Source organism: Colossoma macropomum, unplaced genomic scaffold (assembly GCF_904425465.1).
Source record: "Colossoma macropomum unplaced genomic scaffold, Colossoma_macropomum, whole genome shotgun sequence".
In the NCBI taxonomy this organism is placed as follows: Eukaryota; Metazoa; Chordata; class Actinopteri; order Characiformes; family Serrasalmidae; genus Colossoma; species Colossoma macropomum.
In genome coordinates, this window is record NW_023494797.1 from 13,808,826 (window position 1) to 13,833,142 (window position 24,317).

Below are 24,317 nucleotides of genomic sequence, written 5' to 3' on the forward strand. Positions count from 1 at the left end.
CAGCCCATTCTGAAGTTATAAGGAGTGATGCAGCCTAGACTGCCATTAGAATGAGGCACACTACAGGACAGCCAATAGCAACAGAGATCATTTGCATATACAGTCCTAAACGCACAGCAACAAAAACAGCCTGTATCATTCTAAGGCAGAGGTGTCAAACTCAACCACTAAAAGGGCCATGTTAAAAAAAACAACAAATCAGGGGGCCAGCTGTGTTTTATTTAACCTCTACTTAAGATTTTGCCGTGACCCCAACTGGCCATTGTTTGTTCAAAACATGCCAAACTACAACGGCAAAAAATAGGCACTGAATATCTGAATGATTTAAAGGTCATTTTAAATAAAAACTAATTGTTTTATATAAAATAGTAGACTAAATTAGCTGCAGATCACTGTTAAATCTCTTTAAATGTCCCCATTGTACAGTAGGTTTTTTAAAACTGCTCATTCGCTTGAGCTAGACACTTGGCATCCTGTCATGTAAAAGCGAATTAAGCCTGTCTTTGGTACATAAACCCAAACAAGGGTCATAAGGGGACCTCAATAAAAAACATAAAATAGAAGCAACACTTGGGAGCCATTATTAACAGCATTATAGAAACAGGCTTCAAGGAGTTAGGAAAAACTTTAGATTATGCACTGTAAAAAGAGAAAGCGAGGCTTTGCCATATGATCGGCCGCCTAATGGTTTATGAGAATACCAGAGTTGGCAAGTGTAAACAGTGTGCTTGCAAGCTGTCCATCCCCTCTCTGTATAACATGTTATTACTGAGTTACCTGTGTTTTTAAATCCATTATCTGACGTTCTGTATCACGCAGGTAATAACAGACTTGCTGAGGCGTTTCTCCACATTTCAAGAATGGCACGCACTCCACTGTCTTTGAAGCCGACAAACAGATTTTCCACTCAGAACGAAAGCATGAGAGGAAAACATGAATGCGTTATGAATGCAATGCATTTGTGTTCCTAAAACCAGACAGGCAGAGGACAGTGTAACCACCACAGAGCGAGCTTCAAAGCAGAGAACGGAACTCATTCGACCAAATGATTCTGACCATAAAAGAGCTTCTCCTCCCCTGTTGATTGAATCATTCTGCGTATTTCACAGTACATAAACTATGTAATGTAAGCAACATGTATTTCGAAACCAAGAATGGATGAAGAGCCACATTATTGAAAGAAAAGAATTTTCGTCTCCCCGTATGACTATTCATAATGAAGAACGGAAGAAAAAGCATTAACAGTGCTGTGGATGTTTTTGCAAATGCATTTTTGCTACATTTTTTTTAGATCATCATGTAAAAACAAGTTTCACAAACAGGCCAGTTTACAGTGTTTCTCACCAGCACGCCTCTCACAGACCGCACTCGCTCCTCACCGGCCAAGTGCATCTTGCTGTCTCCATCTACTGGTAAAAAACAGAAAAGACCAACGTAAAGCTCAGAAAGGAATGAATGACTAGTACACATATTAAAGGGGAATTCCATTAGTTTTTCAAAATTTCCGCATTATTTAATCACTGAGATCTGCAAAATCATTCAGTGCTCTGATGTGAAATGTTTCTTTATGAGAATGAGTTCTTTAGAGTGGTGGTGATGGGAACAAGAGCTCACAATCTTTTTGCCAATAAAAACATTTTATTTACCATCTAAAACCTCCAGTGAACCTTCACATCAACTGAGTTCTTATATGGAATGTTGTTGATGACAAAACAGTGGTAAATCTGAAAAGCTAAGTTTTCTTTGAGCACTGCTTCAGCTTACAATGCCCTGCATTTACATCATTTACATCATTTCAGCAGACGCTCTTATCCAGAGCATCCCTGCATGTACCTCTCCACCATGTATTTTAAAAAAGCATGTTTTAGGCTAAAAACCTATTTTAAAGGCATCATAAAACAATGTCTCAGACATCAGGCAGCATATTCATAACCAATTTTAGAGGCATTCAACTCAACTTCAACTCAACTTCAGACATCTGGTTCCCATCACCATCACTGTAAACAACTTCCCCAGAGCCACTCTGAATAAATTTGCTTACATTTCTGCAAAATGAAACCTTAAAAATGTTCTGCAAATTCCCCTTTAATTCATAAAAAGAAAACAAAAAAAAATCAAATAAATAAATAAAGAAATGAAAATCAAGCTGGCTTCTGACAGACGGAAAAGAGTTTTATTGTTTATATTAAATCGAAGGTAAGCACTATAACATGTCACAAACCAAAAACCTTGTGGTGTAGTAATATTTTAATATCTGAAAAAGAAAGGTTTAAAATGGCATATTACAAAAAAAGTAGTAACACTAGTGAACAGGAAACATTCTTTAAATAACAGAACTGTACATTTTTTAAAAGGTGACTAAAAAAAACAAAAAAAAAGAAACAGTAAGACACAAAAAAACAAACAAAAACTTAAGTCATTTCTACAAAAAATGCACTACTACCACTAGTATCTGTAATATAGACTGGAAAAAAAAATCAAACAAGCAAAAAAACAAACCAACATTTTTAGCACAGGGCTTGGAATAGGGACAGGAAAAAATATATCACAGTACAATCAGAGGGACAGCAAGAGGTCAAAGCCCAGAGAGAGAGTAAGGCAGTAGAAGACGAGATGTCCTCCAAGAAGAGGGAGCGCAGAGGGAGCGCAGAGGGAGCGCAGGGAACAGGCTGCATATGGCTCCATTACAGCTGGAGCTCAATCGCAAAGTATTCAGAAGTCAGAGCTGGTCTAATATAAAACACTTCGGGACTGTATGCTCCCCTGAACTGTAGCATCCACGTTAATGTGTACATTCACACATAAAGCCAACACAAAGTCAACACAGGGGGATTAAAAAAAAAGAGGAGGGAGTAAGAAAGTTAGAAGCTATACAAAGAGAAGAATGCTATGCTAACAGGATGCAGCAGAAACATGCTCCATAACCCCTGACCTCACAGCTGCATCTTCACCCTCTAGAGGTAAAAATCCATATACAAGCGTCATAGTAAATGCTGTTAATACAACTACAAACCATTATTGACAATAAAAAAAAACACCACATCTTCAATCGCCGAGTGCCAACCTAATCTCTTTTTGCCTGTGCAGACACTGCTCACAGTAACCCTTTAAACATATTCTATCATTTCTCCCCTTTTGCGCGCCCCTCCATTCGAGTGCATGGACCACAGAGTGTCGATTAAGATAACGTGGGCATGGTATACATCTAACGTTCCTACTGCCGTACAAGAACTTAAGGAAGAATGAAAACTCTGAAATATTCATTCTACTTTAAATACTGCTCCATTCAAGTTTTCTGTTATTACTATACCATGAAAAACTGAATTGAATTGAATTGAGAACCATCAGCCAACTGTGTTTGCACACTGTGGAATTAGACCTCCGCATTTAACCCATCCGTGCAATGAAACACCTACATACATGCACACTAGTGAACACACACACTAGGGGGCAGTGAGCACACTTGCCCGGAGCGGTGGGCGGCCCTATCCACGGCGCCCGGGGAGCAACTGGGGGTTAGGTGCCTTACTCAAGGGCACTTCAGTCATGGACTGTCAAGTCTCTTTATTCATTTAATTAGTCGTCAAAACAGCCAATAAGCACAAGTTATTCATTTTTTGTCCCCGTTTGGGCCGTTTCTTTTGGGTCATTAATCATGAAATTTACACGTAATTTAAACGGCAACAGTCATTTTCACAATATGTCAAGTTCTGGTTCCCCAGAAAAATTATATATATAAAATATATATATAAATATATATAAAAGCAATGCTATGGTGACTCAAAATGCATTCCTGAGCAACATTAACGCACTAACTCATTTGAAAACGTTTGGTCATTTAGGTCTACTACTTCAAATAACTAAAAAAAGTTAATGCATCCGTTCCAAAGGCTTTGCATACACAGTGTGCAAAATGACGAAGGCCATCCAGCAAGTAATGATGGCCAAAGTGAGAAGATCTGAATGGGTTAATTTTGTTCTAATGATCAGTGTGAATGTCAAAACCAACAATAAAAGCACTAGTCAATGTATACCATGTCCACTACTAAACATTTTGACCACAGAGCAAATCCAGGCCAAACATCTAAACTACCACAAAAGACACACCCATATAGAAAATTCAGAGCTAAACAGATGAACAAGTAAAAACAAAAAAAACAAGCAACACATATTACAAGTCAGTATAAAATGTATAATAAGAGATAATATATTGAATTGATATATTTTATATATATATATATATATATATATATATATATATATATATATATATATATATATATATATATATATATAAGTAAATATACAAGTAAAATAGTTCCTTTCTCATGGACTAAGTTGTTCCAGCCTTTTGTCTGATGCTGAATTCTGCATAGCCATAGCATGAGGAGGGCTTCCATTCACTTACAACTGACTGGACCAATAAAAGATACAAATATATTCTTTCAGAATTATACCAAAATCATATAAATTTCAACTTCTACTCATACAGTTTAGTTCATAAACTTTTTGTAAACAATTTTCCCTTTTTTCTGTTTTAAAAATACATTCTAGTCAGACTGAAATTATGAGGCATATATATATATATATCTGTGACCAACATCTCTTTCATAAGCTTTAACTATATATGCAAATAATAAAAAAAGTTCTATACAGAAATTACTGATCCCCTCATCTCTTCACTTTTAAACATATGAGGGATTTCATTCACTGACATCTGACATATCCTTTGATGTTAATGTCTGACTGAAGAGCCTTTAGCTTGCCTTATGCTTTTAGCTCACCTACAGTCAGTGACACATCCACCGACTGGTCTAGCACACACACTGGTCTCTCTCTGGTCTCTCTGGGATGTGTTAAAATCTCCATCATGCACTTCAGGCTGCTCTAACAGTATGGTAGGTGAGGGTGCTGGTGCCGAGAGCCAGACTCAACTAATGACAGGGAGAAAAGAGAGAGGGCACTGATTGGAAGGGAGTGGGAGGACTAAAGGGGAGGGGAGGAGAAAAGAACAGAGAGGAGCAGAGGGGGGAGAACAAGAGTAGAAGAAAATAGACTGAAGAGCAAGTAAGGGCAGAAAAGAGAGGAGGGGGAAGGGGGAGCAGGGGGGTTGGGGTCAGAAAGAGGGGAGTAGGGGAGGAGAAAATAAGAAAGAGGGAGAAAGGAAGAAAAGAGGGAAGCGGAGGGGAGAACAGCAGTAATGAGGGGAGTGGAGGAGAACTGGAGTAGAAGAGAGAGAACTAGAGATTACTGGAGGGAAGTAGGGTAGAAAAGAAGGGAAGGGAGGAGGGCAGGAGGGAATGTGAGGACATCAGGAGGGGATGTGAGGACATCATTTTGGAGGGCAGAAAAGATGAAAAAAAAAAAGAACAGAAAAGAGGGGAGGTTGGCAGAAAAAGGAGAGGGGGGGGATGCAGAAGTGACAAGGGGATGCGAGGGCGCCACACTGGAGGAGAGGGGGCAGAAAATAGGAGGGAAGGAGGGCAGAAAAGGAGGAAGGGGAAAAGGAAAGACTAGAGGAAAGGGGAGAAAATCAGACTGAAGATGAGAGATGCAGAAAAGAGGTGAGAGGAGGGGTGGAGGGCAGACTGCAGGGGAAGCGATCAACTCGACTGATCTTGCTGGTGCATAAGACTGCAGCATGTGGCGCATCAATATGAGCTGGTATCAGGCAGGCTGCTGGCTCCTTCTGTTCCATAACACACCATACTGTTGTGCATTCTTTCTCTACATAATCACACCCTGCAGTGAGGGCTCCAGGGGCTGCAGCTATTTGGCATAGAATAAGCCAAACCTTTTCTGCTTTCCATAAATCTGATGCCTAAAAGCAAAACACAGCTCTGTGATGATATATCATAAACATTCAAAAACGGTGACATGTCTAAGAGTAGCACATTTTTTTGGTTACAGCGATTCGGCAGAGACCAGGACAGATGCGTCCTGCGCTATGAAGTTGCATCCATTTGATAGTGCTGTTGGTTTCTGGGTCTGATTGTCACACTGCCGTGAATGGATTACAATCATTTTGATGTGAGCAAATTTGCGTGTCGGATGGGGTTCATTTTATAGCCCCAGTCAGGAATCGCTGCAACAGGCAGGACAGCAACAACTAAGGCCTTGGAAAAACAACCACAGTGGTGCTGGTGTCACTCCTGAAAGGTAACTTTGCTACAAAAAGACTGCGTGCACACACATGTTCACCATGCTTTGTTAGTAAATTTAGAATCAAGTCCTGGGGACATTAATTCCCAGTTGGGGCTTCAACAGATGTTACATATGGGACTTGGCACAGATTAAGCGTGGTCTAAGTTATACTGTCAGTGAGGTTTTTCCTCTGAAAATCCTTTCCGTAAGTCTAGGACCAGGCTTACTCTGGGTGTGGCAAATGTTTGCATTAAACGCTCGGATTGATTTCGCACATCTCCCGCTCCCGAGTACTCATAATCATAACTGTCTCGAGTGGCAGATGGAGAACACAGAATCAGAATGGCCCCTGAGAGACGCTGCCTGTGTGTGAATCGCACTAATGGGCTCGCCAGTCATTTTTTCATTAAGATGTAGTGTCTGTATGTGTCTGTGAGTCTACAAAATGAAAAAAGAGCCATATGTTCAGCTGTATCTGTATGTATAAAGCAGGGATGGGTACTGCTGCTGGAGTTTTGTGCATGTATTCGTTCAGCAGTGGGTGAGCTGCTCCATGCGGGAGTATGCATGTGTTGGAGAAAGAGAGGGAAACTGCAGGAGTATGAACATCTGGGCACAAATGCAGCTCTTCAGAGTCTGTCGCTGCGGAAGCTGTCCTCCACCGAGGGGTCTGGCAGAACCATGTCAGGGTCACTGAGCATGCTCAGTCCATCCAAACTGAGGGGTTCAATGCGAAGCTCGTCCTCCAGGGGGAAAACTCCCTCCGAATCGAAACACTCAGGAACTGCCGATAACACACTGCTGATGTCCTTAGACAGGCTGGGGTTTGAATCATCTGAAAGAGAGGAGCAGTAAGATCAACACTTATTCATTGATTTGCTCGCTGAATTACTACGTTTGAGAAATGTGTCTCATATACATCAGATACAGTCTGAAAAAAGAAATGTTCCTAAATGGTTCTTTTCTTATAATCACAGTTTTAGGAAAAATATCCAATTGTTAAAGAACTTTTAATACTTTAAACTTTAAAAATATTTTTCACACTAACATATTTAATTTACAGAACTGGTTCTCTAAAAAGGTTGCGAACCACAGCCCTAATGGACCCACATCATGGAAAAAAAAAACTTTTTCTTCACTTTTTTTTTGTTTTATTTTTAAATAAAAGAGCTATGTAAACATTTTTAAAGTTTCAAACTATCCTGTCCACCAACGTCTACATGGTCCATATATGCAGATTAACCTACAAAAACAGCCTGTTTTAACCCAATGGTTTCATGTCATCATAAAAACCAGCTTATTTATATATGCCTGTTAAGCCTAAAGCAGATTAGTTCCACCTAATCACGCTTAAGTTATAAGAAATGTTTCATCGTGAACAGCTTTTTGAATGAAAACAGGGTGGCCAATCACAACAGAGGTAATTTACACCTATTTTGAAGGCACAGCAACAAAAGCAGCTTGTTTAAGGGATAAAGAGTGGTTTGAAAACGTTCATGTAAAAATGAACCAAGACTATTACTGGTACATAAACCTACAAAAATGCCACAAAAGTGGACCTGAAAAAAATGTAGGATATGTGCCTTTAACCATGCAAACTGGACTGCAGCCTACAAAGTGTAAGAAAAAAGTGTGTGTAAGACTGATAACTATCTGGCTGTCGCTGTTTCTTTTAATTAGCCGACTGTTTATTAGACTGTTAGTTTCAGTCAGTGACTGCGTTGCAGCTACTGCTATCACATGCAGTACCTGTAAGGATGATGTTGGGCACTCCTCCTCCACAGTTAGAATACAGCATGTTGGGCTTCATCGACAGAGGGTCCTGCAAGTTGCCATGGCTACCACCCAGGCCCGTAAGGGATGCTTGGGAGCAGTAAAGGTTAGAGGAAGGGTCAAATCCTCCAGCCATAGAGCTCATGGCATGCTCCAACATGTTATACTGGTCCTGCTGTAAGGGTTTGGAGAGTTAAACACAAACAATACAACACCTTAAAAATAATCAACACTGTTGATGCCAAGAGTAACAGAATCAACAACCATGCTAATCAGTTGTGCTTAAGGATATGTAGTGAAAGCAGCTGTTGAGGATATGACTATGCAAATGAGCATGAAAACCTGTTTGGGTGAGAATGAAGCACATGGCCGGAAACCAAAACAAGGCAACAAACCAACAAGCGCTAGTCAAATCTGATCAAAAAACAAAACCGTGACAAAGTTGAAAAGCAGCTTTAGTTGTTACGCTTATGAAAAGACTTCCTTAAAACCAATGTGACTGACTTCATGCAGCTGGTCTTGATGTTTCACTCAGGATCTACTGTTGTTTATCACTCATGCTGGGCACCGTTGACATAGCAACGAACCTGTGAAAACTAAATCTATTTATTTCACTAAACGAGTGACGTGGATCACTCATTTACACTATGGCTCTACCACTATGTGAATGTGCACCAAACACAACAGGTATTGTTAACAGTTATAAATAAAGCTGTCAAGCCTAAAGGTGTGGGTGTGTGGATCCTGTGCATTTCAAACCTTTGCAGATGAGGAAATTTTACTGCCTGTTTCCCACACATGAATTACACTCTAATTCTGGGCCTGAATTTCAGTCTAAATACAGAATTACCACAGGCAATTGTTTTTAGTTTAGGCTTAGGCTTAATCTGAGGCACTGGAAAAGTGGCTGGTATTGCCCATGTGATTGTGTCCTTACCTGATAAGGTGGGCATTTGGACTGGCGACCTGAGAACTGTGGTTCCATAAACGGATCGTTGCAGAACACTCCCATGCTGTTCGGCTTTGAAAGGACAAACAGAGCAGGTCAATTCTCAAACTGTACTGCACGTGAATAAGACACGCAATGCATAAGCTGCAAAGAAAGATACTTCGTATGTGGATCTATCCTGTCATAATTCTTAAAGTAAATAAATTTTATTTCTAAGCTACTTATCTGTTTAGAATAATGCTGATCATTGGCACAGTCTGAGGGGGCAGCTTTTTCATGACTTAATGATAACTGATTCTTGGCTACAATGTTGAAGGTGGATCAATAATAGGCCAAAGTTTATTAAACATTGTCATCAAAAACATATGAGGGCTATTACATAATGATAATAATAATAATAATAATAACAACTTTTTAAAAATGACTCTAGAGATCAACAGTAACTGCTGGTGTAGGTACATAATTTGGGAAACCAACAGTGACAAAGCCATTAATAAAGGGATATAGCAAAGACTAAACTTTCAGAGATTAAACCATCCTAAATGTTGTTTACACAATGTTTAAGTAGCTACAGATTGCAGTGATATGATGAAAATCCATGCTTTCTGACTCTCAGAGTCACTGGCCAGGAGTGATACCCATGTTGGAGCTGAAGAATGGACTCTTGAAATTCGCTCTCCATAACTAGCCCAACATCAAAAGGAAAGCATGAAGCTAAAAAGAGTCATGTGTGGGACCACTTTTTGCAAGAAGGTGATGTCAGAAGTAACTTATGTTATGCTGTATTAAAGTTCAGCAGGAGGATAAGTACAATGATGCATCATATCAGCAGCAAACTTCTGCAGGCGCTAACCAAGAGAAGACAGCAAACTATTTTGTTCATGTTTGAGGAAATCACACAAGTGTGTAAAATGATAGATAAGGATATGATGCCCATGAGTGTGGTGGATGTTGGTGGCTTTCGAGAGCTGCTAAGGCAAGCAACTTTGGTCAGATGCTACTTGTGCATACCAGTGTGAAGCCCAATCTCACATTCCCTTCCTTATTTCACTTCAAGTTAGCAAGTTTTCATTATCATGCCAGCCATAACGGTTAACTGCAGAGCGGGTATTCGCAGCTGTTGGTCTGACTGATCAGTCTGCACAGTACACTGACTGCTGCTTAAACAACAGAGAAGAGGGGCCTCAGTCCACAAAAACATGTCCAGTGTGAACCCCCCCTTTAGCTACAGTCTACAAATCTGTTTATTAGCAAATGGTTAGCCCATGTTTTTAATCCAATGACAAAAAAAACCTAAAAGCAGTGAGCTACCGACTTTCTGTTGATTGGTGTTGAAATTAGGCATGAACTTCAAGCTAGCCCCAGTCAGGCCGTATATGTTTGTTAACTTGGGCTAATAACACGGTACATGTAAGTAAATAGACTACATTACGCTACTGTCATACCTGTTATGTTTAGCCATATTTTTTATTCAGTAAAGCCAGTAAAGCAAAATTTGCATCCTTATAAGTAACCTATACAAACTTGTCGAACAGCCATTCAATCTCCAATTCTATGAAAATAAGCTGCAGCATGTGCTCACAGTGCTAGAGTTGAAGTCCAGGGGTACATTCTGTAAAGGAGACACAGGCGGCTGCTGTTGCTGCTGCTGTTGCCCTCCCTGAGGTTGGCGCTGTTGCCCCATAGCATGCTGGGCACCTTGCTGCATGGGTGTATGGGACTGGGGCTGCTGCTGTTGCAAGGACTGCTGGGATTGCTGATAGAGCGGGTAGGGCGGAGGAGGCTCCATTGGCAAGTTGCTGGTGTCCAAGGCAACCCCCTGAAGAAAGCAGGAAAGCACAAAAATTAGCGCATTTGCAAGCCCGCGTACAGGATGTTTTAGAACAGTGTGTCCCTGGCCTTTCTCTGCAAGCAGGTGCCAAATTTCAACTTAACAGTTTACACAAACCTTTCCAGGAAGTCTGGGGAACTTCTCGTCAGTTTGCACCTCATGCTAAAAAGGCAATGCAATTATGCAAGATATTATTGAGACATTCTAGAGTAACGGCAATAGCAGCTGCCTTCTGGGAGAGATGCTTTCTTAACTAACTGTACAAGTGCCGCACCTGTGTAATGGGAGAGAGAGAGGGTGACATGGTGGGTGACAGTTGCTTCCCCAGGCTGCGGCGCTGCTCAGACCCAGGAGAGAGGGTCAGAGGGCTTATGGGGGCGGGCCGTCTCCTGGGCGAGGTGGCCATGCCTCCGGGAGGAGGGTTGGAGAGCGAAGAAAGCCGCAGAGACGAGTGGATAGAGGGATTGCTGAGAGACGAGTGCAGCTGGGAGTTGGTGAGTGATGCCTGAATGGAGGGGTTGCTTAGAGAGGAGGAGAGGCCTAAAAGAAAGAGAGCAAGATTGGTAGAGATCAGACTCCCACTTCATTTTATTTAATTTTATTATTGTGTGGCAATGTTCATTATTATCATTATTACTCTTACTAATCCTGTAATTGATAAGGCTTATATGACGTCTGTTCAGGGCCCATGTCACCCCTATATTCAAATTTTCCTTGCTTTTGTGGAACAAAAGAGTGTGAAGTAGTATGTAAACACTAAAGTTTCAAAATGTACCATTTACTCCCAAGAACAATGGAAACTAAGCTGCAAAAACAGCTCATTTTGTGATAACTGTTTTTGTGAAAAACGAAAAAATTTACATACTTTGCTCTTTTGGCACACAGCAGTTTAACTCTGCCCATTCACAAGTGTTTCTGCTCAGATTGGTTTGTGAACGAGATATAAGACAGGACAGCCAATCAGAAAGAAGGCCACATTCATATATATTAGCTTAAACGGTACAGTAACAGCCTTTTTAAATCTAAGGGATACAAAGAGGTTGCAAAATGGTTATTTTAAAAAGAATGACTACAAAAACATAATAAGAGTACCTAATAAAAAAAAGATTTGAACCCATTTGACTTCATTATACTTTGGCAACACTGTACTTAATCCATTCATGCCAATAAATCTACCTTGAATTGCAAAAAATCAAACTGAGAGACACTGAACATGACCTATTGTAGTCTTATGCAACACGTTCATCAGAATCATGCTGGATGTCTGTAGTCTCAGCCTGATGTCTTCTGCCTAGCTAAGACACAGAGGGATTGTTTGTGAGCTGCTGGACCACTGAGGACACGGAGAAAAGAGCTGTTTATGTGCAGCCAATTTAGGGGGTCAAAGTTCGCCGTGACTCTGGGCTTCAGCCAGCCTGCATCCAGTTCAGCCGACATGGGCAGGAGCAGCAGGCCAGTGCAAGCAGTTCCCAGACATAGGCCTGAATGGAAGGTCCAAAGCTCAAGAGAATGGAAGTGAATGAGAGCAATCAGATAGCGGAAAGTGGGGGGGGGGCAGAGTGGAGGGTGGGAGTCCGGCTGCTCTTATGCACGGACATGGGTCTGCAGAGAACAAACTGCATTCATTCACCAGACTGTGTCTAGAGTAGCTCTGAAACAAAGGGCAGAGTGTTCACACCGGCACTTGGGTGAGTCCAACTCAGGAAACTTGCATGTGCAGCTTTAAGTATCAGTCACAAAATATAAGGTGTCACTGGCAGGTCCCCTCCGCTGTTGCGTTTCAGTCCCACGATGAACTGAAAATATTTATGTTACAAGTAGTTTAGCACTGAGAGCCGTCTAACTGCTTTTGTGAGTTGGTTTCATGGACAGATTAAGCCTTGTATAAATTTTAAAGGCTTTGTAGTGTTATTTCCAATTCAAGTATTTGGAAATCTATGAATGATTTATTATTGTTCAGTTAAGTCAGAGTTAAGTCAAATAATAAAAAAATTATGAATAAATAAAACTAAATTACTTGTGAAAATAACTGATCCACTATAGGGGTGTAACGGCAATAATATCACAATTCAATCTGATTCATGATACTGTATTCATATTTTTTATATTCTCATGCTATCTTGAACAAAATATAAATGCAGAAACATCACGACTATTCAATTGTGGCAAAATCTACTAATGAGACTTGGCGAGAGGAGTGTGGCACATACGACAACCAGTAGCTGTGTGTTTGCTTCCCACAGCTGCTGGATGTTTACAAATAGAATTTAAAACTGCATTAGATCATCAATTATCATCTGAAGAATGCTTATTCATCATGCATCGTCAAATTTTTGTGACGTTTGGCGATATCACAATGCGCATCCATGCATTGTGACCTAGTCAATTACTTAATTTTTACTTTATGCTTTACCCTTGGCAATGCTTTTGTGGACTTACCCTGAGAATTTCCGATGCCCAGGTGCATCATGGCCGCAGGAAGGTTTCCCGTGCTGCTACCACCGCTCAGGTTGGGATACCCCCCCTCCTCAGGATCCAGCGGGGTGGGTAGAGGAGAGGGGAAGTGCAGGTTACTGAGGTCAGGCAGGGAGCCGCCTGTATTTAACGTGCCCTGGTAATGAGAGAGACCAGCGTTCTGCTCTGGAGATGGGAATATGCTATGAATAATAAAGAAACAGGAAGAACAAGATTACTAGTTCCACACTTCATAAAACAATTTGTACAGTTTGATGACATGGCTTCACGTCATCTATATGCAGTAGAGCACAAAGAACACATTGCGCCAAGAATGTGAAAGCCAGACATACTTGATTCCAGGCACTTCACAGGATTTGGGCCGTGACGACAGGGACTGCACCTGCCACAAAACGATAGAACATTAGGCTGGTGTGCTTCACCCAGCACTCCTAAAAGCAGTCTGACAATCAGACTACAGAAAGTAAGTCATGCATGTACCGAAATGTAATAAAAATATGACAAAACAAAACATTAGGCACCTAAACACACTATTAAAAGGCATTTAACTCAGCCATCAGTGTGTTTTCCTTGTAAAACAACACCATATGTCACCAGAATACGTGCAATAAATAAGTAACCTGAAAAAAGAAAGTCTTGAAATGCCTTGAAAATGAAAGAGAGCAGTTGATATCTTGGGAACCAGTATGAAAAGACAAAGTTTGGGTTCAGATGTCTCCTGGATTCCCCCAGCCATTACAGGAATTTGTTAAATCCTATCACCAGCACCCTTGATTTAACATAATAAAGTACTGCTTAACCAGGTACTGGATGATTACTACAAATAATAGTAGACTGCCATGAGGAGAGGTTTGGAAATGGTTAAAGGAACATATGGAAAAAGCAATAATGAACAAGAAAGAGCACAGAGGCACTACTGCATCTACCCAATTCTGTAGCTCACTCACTAACTCACTCACCTTTTTGGCTTCCCACAGCTGCTTGGGCAATGGCTTACTCACACCAATCAGACTCTCCTCGTTAGGGATGGCAGGGAACGAGAAGACTGCAAAAAAAGGACAGAAAATCCATTAGCAACACCCTCAATCTGACTACACCAGAACACCACAAAATCAGTCACATCACACAGGAAGCCAAATATAGCAGTGAGTGGGTACTCAGAAGACCTGCTATTTGAAATTATTGTTTGATCCATTAACTAACTCTACTAATAACTACTAATATTTCACTAAGCATTAATATTTAGCAAAAGACAACAACACTATCATAGAGTAACAGGGATGTAGATGATCAGCTGTTTGGCCAATGAAATTGGTTAAAAAATAAACAAACAAAAATAACTTCATTTTATTTCATTTCCAACAAACAACTATTCTTAAATGAACAGGGGTGGTTTATCATATCGTGCTAAGGAACATTTTGAATGGTATAATAGAGTATAATAGGTGATTGGTTCCAGTAGATAGGCCTATTGAAAATTAAATAAACACTTCTCCAGAGAATAATAGCACAGCTACAACAACGTACCATCTCAAAAGCTAATATCCTCAAGCGATATGACAGTTAACTGCTTTGTTCATGTTCTCAGAGAGAAAGTGTGATGCCCAGCGGTGTAAGGAAATCACACAAAGATGTGCAAATTTGTTGTAAAGGACATTGTGGACGGCAACAGCTTTCAAGACCTACTGAGGTACTTCGACCTACAGCTGCTCTGGTCATGGCGTTTATGTTCACTTTGACTTGGGCTAGTAATGAGTGAAAAGATAACTAGAACCTTACAATGCAGAACTGTTAGTAGCCCATCAAATATTCTATTCACTTTGTAAACATTTTAGTATAATCATGAACATGTTGTAGTTGTCAGCCCCATCGGTTTCAACAAAACCAGGTTAGGGTATATTACATATCGTTTCAGACTGTTTCTACAAACACTTATTCCTGGCCCCAACTATCAGTACTATGTTCCATAGTCCAAACAAAGAACTCTATTTCATACAGGATTCAGCTGACCTGTGCACTTTTAAGTGTAAATATGATCAGTTTCCGTTTCAAATATTATCAGTGATATTTTGATGGGTTGCATCCTTGATTTTAGGTTAATAATAATTTATAATCAACTAATGACTATCAGTTATCAGCCAAAATGTGCATCCTTATACAGCTGCAAAACTGTTTCTATCAAATGCCCTCTGTTTCCTAAGGATACAGGAAAAACAAACAAAAAAAAAATTCTAATCAAAGGCCAAAATGGCATTCTCCCTGTGTCTGACCGTTCTTGCCAGCAGGGGACACCAACACTAACAATTATCACTCTACAGTTGTACAGAAATATGCAAAATCAGCCTTGGTGCTGGTAGAACCTAAACACTGGTTAAACAGATGGGAGGGTATTTTAAAATGGTTGTAAAATGCTGGTTCATTGCTTTTGGGTTCCAGAGAAGTTTCAGAATGTTTATATCACCTCTAACAGGGTCAGGTTAACCTGCATGTAAGATAAGATCCTTTAATCTGCACAATGCACAGAGGAAGAATATACAAGCACGCATGCACGCACGCACACACACACACACACACACACACACACACACACTACATACATACATACATGTACCCCCCCATGGACCCTCACAGAGCAGGTACTATTTGGGTGGTGGATCATTCTCAGCACTGCAGTAACACTGATGTGGTGGTGGTGTGTTAGAGTGTTGCGCTGGTCTGAGTGGATCAGACACAGCAGTGCTGCTGGAGTTTTTAAACACCTCAGTGTCACTGCTGGACTGAGAATAGTCCACCAACCAAAAATATCCAGCCAACAGCGTCCTGTGGGCAGCGTCCTGTGACCACTAATGAAGGATTAGTGGATGACCAACACAAACTGTGCAGCAGCAGAAGAGCTATCGTCTCTGACTTTACATCTACAAGGTGGACTGACAAGGTAGGAGTGTCTAATAGAGTGGACAGTGAGTGGACACAGTGTTTTAAATTCCAGCAGCACTGCTGTGTCTGATCCAGACCAGCACAACACACACTAACTGAGAATGATCCACCACCCAAATAGTACCTGCTCTGTGAGGGTCCATGGGGGTCCTGACCACTGAAGAAGAGGGTAAAAGGGGGCTAACAAAGTATGCAGAGAAACAGATGGACTACAGTCTGTAACTGTAGATCTACAAAGTGCACCTACATAGTAAGTGGAGCTGATAAAATGGACAATGAGTGTAGAAACAAGGAGGTGGTCATAATATTATGCCTGATCGGTGTATATATAGATGGCCACATAGATACACACACGTATAGATGCATACATAAACCACTTAACATTACTCACTTACATTTTGGATAGACATAAAAAAAAATTAACTTAAAAGCAGCTGCCATTCTTTCCTGTTCAATGTCCACATTCTGCCCACAGACACTTACCATCTCCTGTACCATCCACCTCTGCTTCATTCATGCTGGCTACACCGCCACACCGACATAGTAAAGAAAACAGGAGAAGAAGAGAGAAATTAATTTTACATCACAAAAACATATTTAGCACATCTGTATCTAGCAATGCTGCAAAGAATAAAGGCTAAATATTTCCTTTGCACACTGACACATGTAAACATGAGCATCATGCTTAAATATTACACAAGACTTCCCTGTGGCAAATTCTACACAAGCTCTAAACTTTAATCAATATGTCCCTGGCTGTCAAAATGACTGACAGACATTGTCTTTAACATTATGAAACCTTTGCAAACTTAGCTACTGTACAACAGAACAGGCTCTTTTTTCATGCTTCACATCTCGAGTAACAGAACTAGGAAGAAAATCATTTGCAGCAGGTAACTAATATGTTTATTTATATTTCTATAAAAGAAGGCTTTTTACAGCTATAAGCTGCAGTGCTGGATGCTAAACCCCACAGGGAGAGCCTTCCCCACAGCACAAATATTTGATTCATACAAATTGAGTCACTCAAAGTGCATGCTTAACTCCGCCCACTATGGAGTTCAGGCGCAAACTACAACCTTCCACTGCGGGCTGGACTTGAAGAGAAAGACACAATGCTCCATCTCTATAAGACATCTATAAGAGGAGCTGCTTTTAGGGAGAGGAAAAGGCCTCTGAGAACCACAAGTGCAGTGAGAATCAAATGACAGCCATTGTTTAGTGTCCAGAGGGATACTGTAGAGAACAGGCCTCCTTTCTACTTCCCCTGGGTGCGCTGGGCCAGCTCTGGCTGAGTGTAGGCTTGGCGTGGGCCTGGAGCCAGTACTCCATGCTCTACAGATCCAGCAGGGCAACTGGGCCCAGACACCCAGCAGAGACGCACAATGGAGGCAAACAAATGTCCAGCGGCACCTCATTTCCCCCTCACTGGGACAATCTAATCTATTTTTTTTCTTCAACAGTGTCGCAACATGGAAAAACAACAACTAGGGTGGAAAATGCTCAGCCCAGGACCACAACTGTATAATTTCTCAAATTATAATTGACTTCCTTTACAAATTCTAGTTAGGTTTTGTGCTTAAATTAAGCTTAAATTGTTTTGCCTTGTAGGGTGGACAGTGATATTAGTAATTGAGCAACGTACCAAATATTTAATTATAATCAATGTCCAAAAATGCATATAAATCACTGTGTCCATCAGGTTCAGCTACTTACTGAATGCAATCCCTGGGAGAATGTAATATTTCCATTATCGTCATGTGATGACTGATAAAGAAAATACGTTTTTATTCAGTCTTTCATTAAGTCATAGAATAATCAGGTTTAATCAAGACAATCTAAAACTGTATTATTTTCATCATCTTAAAATCCAGTCCTTACAAATTCTATTTTCACTTTGTACTTCAAATCTAAAGAGTGCAAAGCTTATCTTGATCTGCCTTGTTGGCGGTCACCGCCAACTAATCAACAACGACTGACAGAGAAATTAATTTTTAATCAATATTTTTTCAATTAACCAAGTTTGATGAAGTACTGACAGCCCTAGACTGTATTATTTTAGTCGTGTTAAATTCTCTTCTTTATTAATTCTGTTTTTAATTCAGTTCTATTTTGTTCTATTGTCACTGTATGCCAAAAAGTACACAGCTTTAGCTGTTCCGCCAAGCAACAAAATCCAAAATAATACTTGCAAAGATATCTTGGATCAAAGGCTTATGTAAGAACAACATACAAACTGCGTCATGCACCTAAGTAAATACCAGTTATGGACAATACTGAGAGACAACTGCCTGGTTTCAAATGGTGAAACTGCTATACCGTAACAACTCGAGGAGGTACAATAATGTACATAATGAATATTTTGCTCCGAAGGAGCATACAGAAATAGAATCCTATCATTCTGTTTTGATTGGCCTCCCCCTGCTTCAAAATAACACTTTAATAGTAGGTGTTCTGAGAAAAAGATACACTTGGATTCAAAAGGCTGGTTTCTGTTTGTTCTGTCCAGTCAATTTCACCTCACCTAACACTATGCAACACTGTGTGTCTGCACTGCAGACTTTGGAGATCTGATTTAATCCCAACTCTCAGTCATCTCTGTAACTGTAACTTTCTTATCATCCAGCACGTCTCTGCAGAAGACGAGTGCCCCGGGCTACAGACACTGTGCCTCATCTGCTGCAGACTCATACCTGCCCTGGATACTTCACCAACATCCTGCTTAAACTTGTTGACTAAACAAAGAGAGGAATAATCCATCAGGAAAACAGCGATGTAATCCTGCCCGCCCCAACACAGATCTGATAAACTACATCTCCGGTGTTACAGCTACATAAACTCTCTGCTTGTGAGAGACAGCACAAAAGAGAACAAGAGAGAGAGAGACAGTTCAGCAGGTTTAGACCTCTCTGCTCCGCAGAGCTATGTTTTTCCTCCTGTTACATGCACAGGCTCGATGTTGGAACTGACACCTCCTATTCAGCACAGTATGATTAATATTATTATCACGGTTATAATCACTTGATTGCAATTATTTGCTCTGATCAGTATTATTTAAGCTAATTATTTTTCACAACTCTATTTTTATGTCACAACTAACAGAATTTAATTGGGTGTATTTTAGAGTTGAGGCAAAAATATGTTAAAAGAAAGCTGAAATCACATTCATGAGACACCGCAGTGCTGGGCAATATGACCTCAAATCAATATCACGATTAACTGAATAGTTTACCTTGATTACAATTAATGAACGTTTTTTTTTTTGCCCTCATAGTTCACTGACAAGGTTTGTACTATGAATATGCTCTGCATATCTTAATGCAAACCGTCGCAACAGCCAGATTGGAATTCATGCGGCTTTTATGTCAATCCAACTCGATGTTTGTCATAATTTCGCGATGCGGAGACCTCTAACATTTGGGGTGATATTTCTGTATAAAAATTAGAAGAGACTTCTCCACACCTCTGTGTCTGAAGAGATCTGGAAAGAAATGGCTGAACGCGGCCGAAGGACAGCGAGGCTGCAGCGTCAAACGACAGTTAAAAGTCTGAAAGCAAAGTTAAAAGATTCCGAGAACACGAACCAAAGAAGTGACCGCGCCCTTTTGACGGCGAGCTCGAACACATTCTGGGTGACGAGCCCAGCTGTCAGTCAGTGAAGCTTCATGATGGCTCCTGTGATGCTGGCGAAGATGAAACTGAAAGCTCCGGAAGTGACTGGTGTTCATTCACAGTCAGTGATTGTCTACCTCTGGATGAGCCACGTGAAGCAACGTGATGCAATGTTCCTGCGCATACAGGTCAGTTTAGGAGCTGATCTGTTCAGACTGATGTCGCATACAGGTCACATTTAAACAATATTGTGAACTTGGATTGGAAAAACTGGATTTGGTGAGAAAATCAGATTTGGGCCACTTCCTGCTGTGTGAACGTAGTCTTAGCTTCCATGTTGCAGACTGGGAGTGGCGGAATCATGTGACACATGTAATGTTTGTCTATTAAAGCTTGAGCTGTTTCTGCGATCAGTTAGGAACTACTAAGTATTGATAGCTAGAAAGCGAGATCAGCCCATCTGTCCAATTAAGGCATGTACTATAAGAGTTTTATATGATAAAGAACAAAATCAATTATTTATACGGTAATTAACTGTTAGCTAAAATTTCATGATCATGACAGGCTTAGCCAAACTACTAACATTATAAAGTTTACCATGTAAATACCTAGATTTACTGTTTCACTTGCTTGATTGCATGCACTGCACTGATGCTAAGTTGCCTTGTACCTTCGCTCACAGGCCATTTTATCAGAAATACCCATCATATAGATGCACTTTGTAGGTTTACAATCACAGACTATAGCCCAACAGCTGCTGCACAATTTATCAAACGCTTCTTCCCTGGCCATCAACAGAAAGGGACCATCATAAGACCACTGCTGACCAGATTTTATTTGGTAGTGGACCATTATCTGCACAGTAGTGACAGACATGGCACTGGTATGTGTGTTGAACTGATATAAGCGTCTCCGGCACAGCAATGTTACTGAGCAAGAGATGGGCTATAGGCAGCAGTTGTGTTCCTATAAAGTGCCGCCTAAAATCAACTGAATAAAAACCAAACATCTACATTCATTCTCATTGTTAAATTAGAACAATCCGATCTGTACATTTAAGCCACCATAGAAAGGATCAATTGGATCCTCAAAGGAGAGCGAACAGATTTTATTTAAACATGTAGCGCTGTGTTCTCATACTCAAAAAACCTGTGAGGCCATTAGCCAGGTAGTCTTCTTCAAGGGGTTGGAGGGGGGGTGTGCAGTAGATCCCATTTTTTTTTATTACAAGAATGAATTTTAACTACATATATGCACTCATGTAAGTGCTTTTTTTCTTAATGCTAATTAGCAGGTTTCTATCACCACAAACCACAACTACTACTGATGATGATGATGATGATGATGATGATGATGATTATAGTAAAATAAACACACAAAGCGTTCAGTAAATATTTTACTGTTCACTTGAATTAAATAAACTTCTAACATTTAAAAACAGTCGAATTGTATGGGACTCTTATTATGATAGCATTGGCATTTCTGCTAAATGCAAGTAAAGTTTTTGCGAGTTAAGTGCTGGCAATGGAGAGCAGTTATTTGCGTTCTCAGTGGATTAGTTTGATAATTCTGTCAATTTATTAATTCTGACGCGCTGCATCTACCACCAGGTCATGAAAGAATGAATGACAGAAACAAAAAGTTCAGTTTCCAGTTACCTCAGACGGAGGTGTCACACTCAGCCGGTCTCGAGCCCAAGACCGTTAATTTGCAGTACCGGACTCAAGTACTACAACACTAGTTTAAAGACAAAACTGAAAAGGTTTGATCACAACAAAAGGGAATGAATGAGGCTTATCGTGGTCAGCTAAAGGGTTCTGACTGATCTTGGAAGGTTTATTATGAATATATTTTGCAGCTGAATACATGAAAGAGGGCAACAGAATTCATAAACAGTTATAATCCTTTGCTTCAGAAAACTGAAGGTAAGCATCACGTTAGCCAGTGCAGTCCTCAAAATGGCACTAATTATATAGTATGACGTCAAATAAAACACAAAAATATGGTGGGTGATTTGAGTATAGCACTGGCAATTTAGTGTATGGCAAGCGATGAGGTTATCTGAGATGGGACCCACAGAGAATGTTTAAAAGCAGTCCTACTGAGATGCACTCAGCAACACAACTGAGTTATTCAGTCATTTACATCTCATCTGAGCTTTCAGGAAGCAGACTGAAGCAGGCCTTTGTTGTATCCCTACTTTCTAACTGAAAAAAGATACAACAACGCCACCAGCCCTGTGCCTGTAAAACAATCTTCTTATTTAGTTAACTGTGCAGAAAATAACTGTGCTAGTCGGTTAAACTGTGATGGGGGTTTCCATATATACATTTTTAATTAACAATAATAAAAACAGACAGATTGTTGAACAGACAGACGGACAGATAGACAGACAGACGGACAGACAATAATAGCAACACTTTTCCATCTGGTAATTTTGAGATGCTCTCTGGCACTGAAGCGAATGGAAGCAAACAGTAATAGAGTGCAAGTAAAGCTTAATTTTTGTGAAATTAAAGAACATCATAAAAGCACAGTTCAGTAAAAGTTGTGGTCGTAGTATATGGTCATCTTTAACTTAGCCACAAAACTGTAATTAATCTTGTAAGACAGAACAGATCTGGTAAAGTCATTTAGACGCCTTCCTCTCTGAGTCATTTTGTCTGAGGTGTTTGAACTGGGCCAATCTGCCTGATGTATGTGAGCTGATGATATTACTCATATGAGACCTGAATATGTTTTGTCTGATGACTGAAACTTGGTGCTGTCCAGTACAGCCTAAGACGTTCATTACGACATACTGGCATGATATCTGCCAAGAGCATGTTCAACCAGTACAGCTCAACAGCCACATTTCCACAATATTGTCACCTATATTGGGTACAGTAAACATGGCATTACTGTAGAATATCAATTCACTCAACATGCTTACAAGTTCAATTCTGGTCATGTATGGGACAGAGTAAGAACTACTACATGCCACCACAAATGCATGACTAAGGGTGGAAGGCAAAATTGCTGTATGTAACATCCAGACAGACAAGTAAAACATAATCCATACAACAACAATAGCAACAACAACTGAAGAAAGCCCTCTTCACATTAAAATCCATTTCTAACAATAATTTACAGTTTGGTTCCCAAACCTAGTTCAACGAACCCCCTGCACTGTGCATTTTTGTCTTCTCCCTACTCTATAACCAGTGGACCAGCTCAGGAAAGCCTTGATAATAACATGATGAGTCATGTGTGATCGCATCAGGTGTTTTAGAGTGGTGCAAGCACAAAAACATGCAGTGCTTCCAAAATTTAGACTAAAATCCACTGCTAATAAACAAAATAAACAAGGATAACACAGATACAAACACAGACCCACAGAGCTCTTCTAAGCAATCCACCATCTGCACAGACAGCATACACTGGGGATATCTGTGTTACGGCACATGAACTACAGACCGTGTTGTCTGTTAATCAGTGACCTGGGCCTTACTAAATAAACACCCAAACAACCACGATCACCTTCACACAAGCACAGCTGAAGACTTCAGCACTGTGTAATCTGCAGCTCTACAGCAGTCAATGACAGTCTACCAGAGCAGAATACAAACACAGCTGCAGTTGCAACTTAAGCACCCCTCTCACTCTCTCAGGCGTTTGTGATAATCACAGCAAGCATGTACTAATGCTGACACAGGCACAGCACTCACCAGCCTCACACAGAGCGCTCTAACCCAGCCTTTTTCCCCTCCTACGCAGGGGCTGCTTTGATGCTGTCCAGTAGAGGTCTAACTAGGCCTGGGCATCACAATTCAACGCTTTTATAGTACTGAACAAATTACTTTATTACTACCACGTATCGCATAATTCTGCACCAAACAATGACAAACTGAAGACCCTAAATACTCAGTCTCATCAGCATCAGTGAGCCAATAAGCAGGCCTGTTCCAAAATGTAGACCACTGACTGGCTGTCTACATTAATGTCATTAGCATGTTCCCTCACTGCTGGATAGATTCTGTGCAGTGCTCCTTTGTGTACTTTACAGTCTAAAGCAATATATGACTTTTAACTCAATTTAATAAGTTTAAAAGAAAGCATCAAAAAACAGCACTGTTTAGAAAATGGTATTGGAGTCAAGGTATTGTGCATTGTATAATAAACTTTTTTAAAATGGTTCTAGATAGCACCAGAAAGGGCTCCATTGTTGTTACAAGTCATACTGTTATTGTATAGAATCTTTTTTGCCAAAAGTGTAAGTGTAGGGACACAATTTTTACAAAATGATATGTACTGGGTTTGTGCACAATGAAACTATCCTTTTTCGATGAAGAATTAAAAAAAGAAAGGCCATCATTCATTTTACTTTGACAAGCCAAAACAAGACCACAGCATCTGGTGAAAGCATAATTAACATGTAATCTAGTAATTTTCTTACAAGACTAATCATTTAAATGCACACAAACTGTAAATGGTTTTGGATGCAGCACAGGGAAGGTTTTTTCCTCCTTTTATGGTTGTCTTTAGTAAGAGCATAAAATATTTTATAATAGTGTAGTGGAAATTACACCCAATTTATGTCAGTACACTTAAGCAGAA

The 24,317-nt window shown here is 40.3% G+C and overlaps 1 protein-coding gene across 3 annotated transcripts in view; it reads right to left on the reverse strand.

The window, feature by feature from the left end:
* Positions 1–4,294: 4,294 nt before the first annotated feature.
* Positions 4,295–24,317, reverse strand: part of crtc3 (CREB regulated transcription coactivator 3) — a 47,746-nt gene continuing 27,723 nt past the window's right edge. For 2 of the 3 annotated variants that reach the window (XM_036584357.1, XM_036584355.1), the window contains 9 exons: positions 16,593–16,631; positions 14,132–14,217; positions 13,505–13,554; positions 13,137–13,354; positions 10,972–11,237; positions 10,449–10,685; positions 8,855–8,938; positions 7,894–8,092; positions 4,295–6,979 (listed from right to left, as the gene is read on the reverse strand). In XM_036584357.1, coding sequence (XP_036440250.1) covers positions 6,774–6,979; positions 7,894–8,092; positions 8,855–8,938; positions 10,449–10,685; positions 10,972–11,237; positions 13,137–13,354; positions 13,505–13,554; positions 14,132–14,217; positions 16,593–16,631 — 1,385 coding nt within the window. In that variant the 3' untranslated portion in view covers positions 4,295–6,773. The remainder of the gene's footprint in view (positions 6,980–7,893; positions 8,093–8,854; positions 8,939–10,448; positions 10,686–10,971; positions 11,238–13,136; positions 13,355–13,504; positions 13,555–14,131; positions 14,218–16,592; positions 16,632–24,317) is intronic. The other variant, XM_036584356.1, reaches the window with a different exon arrangement.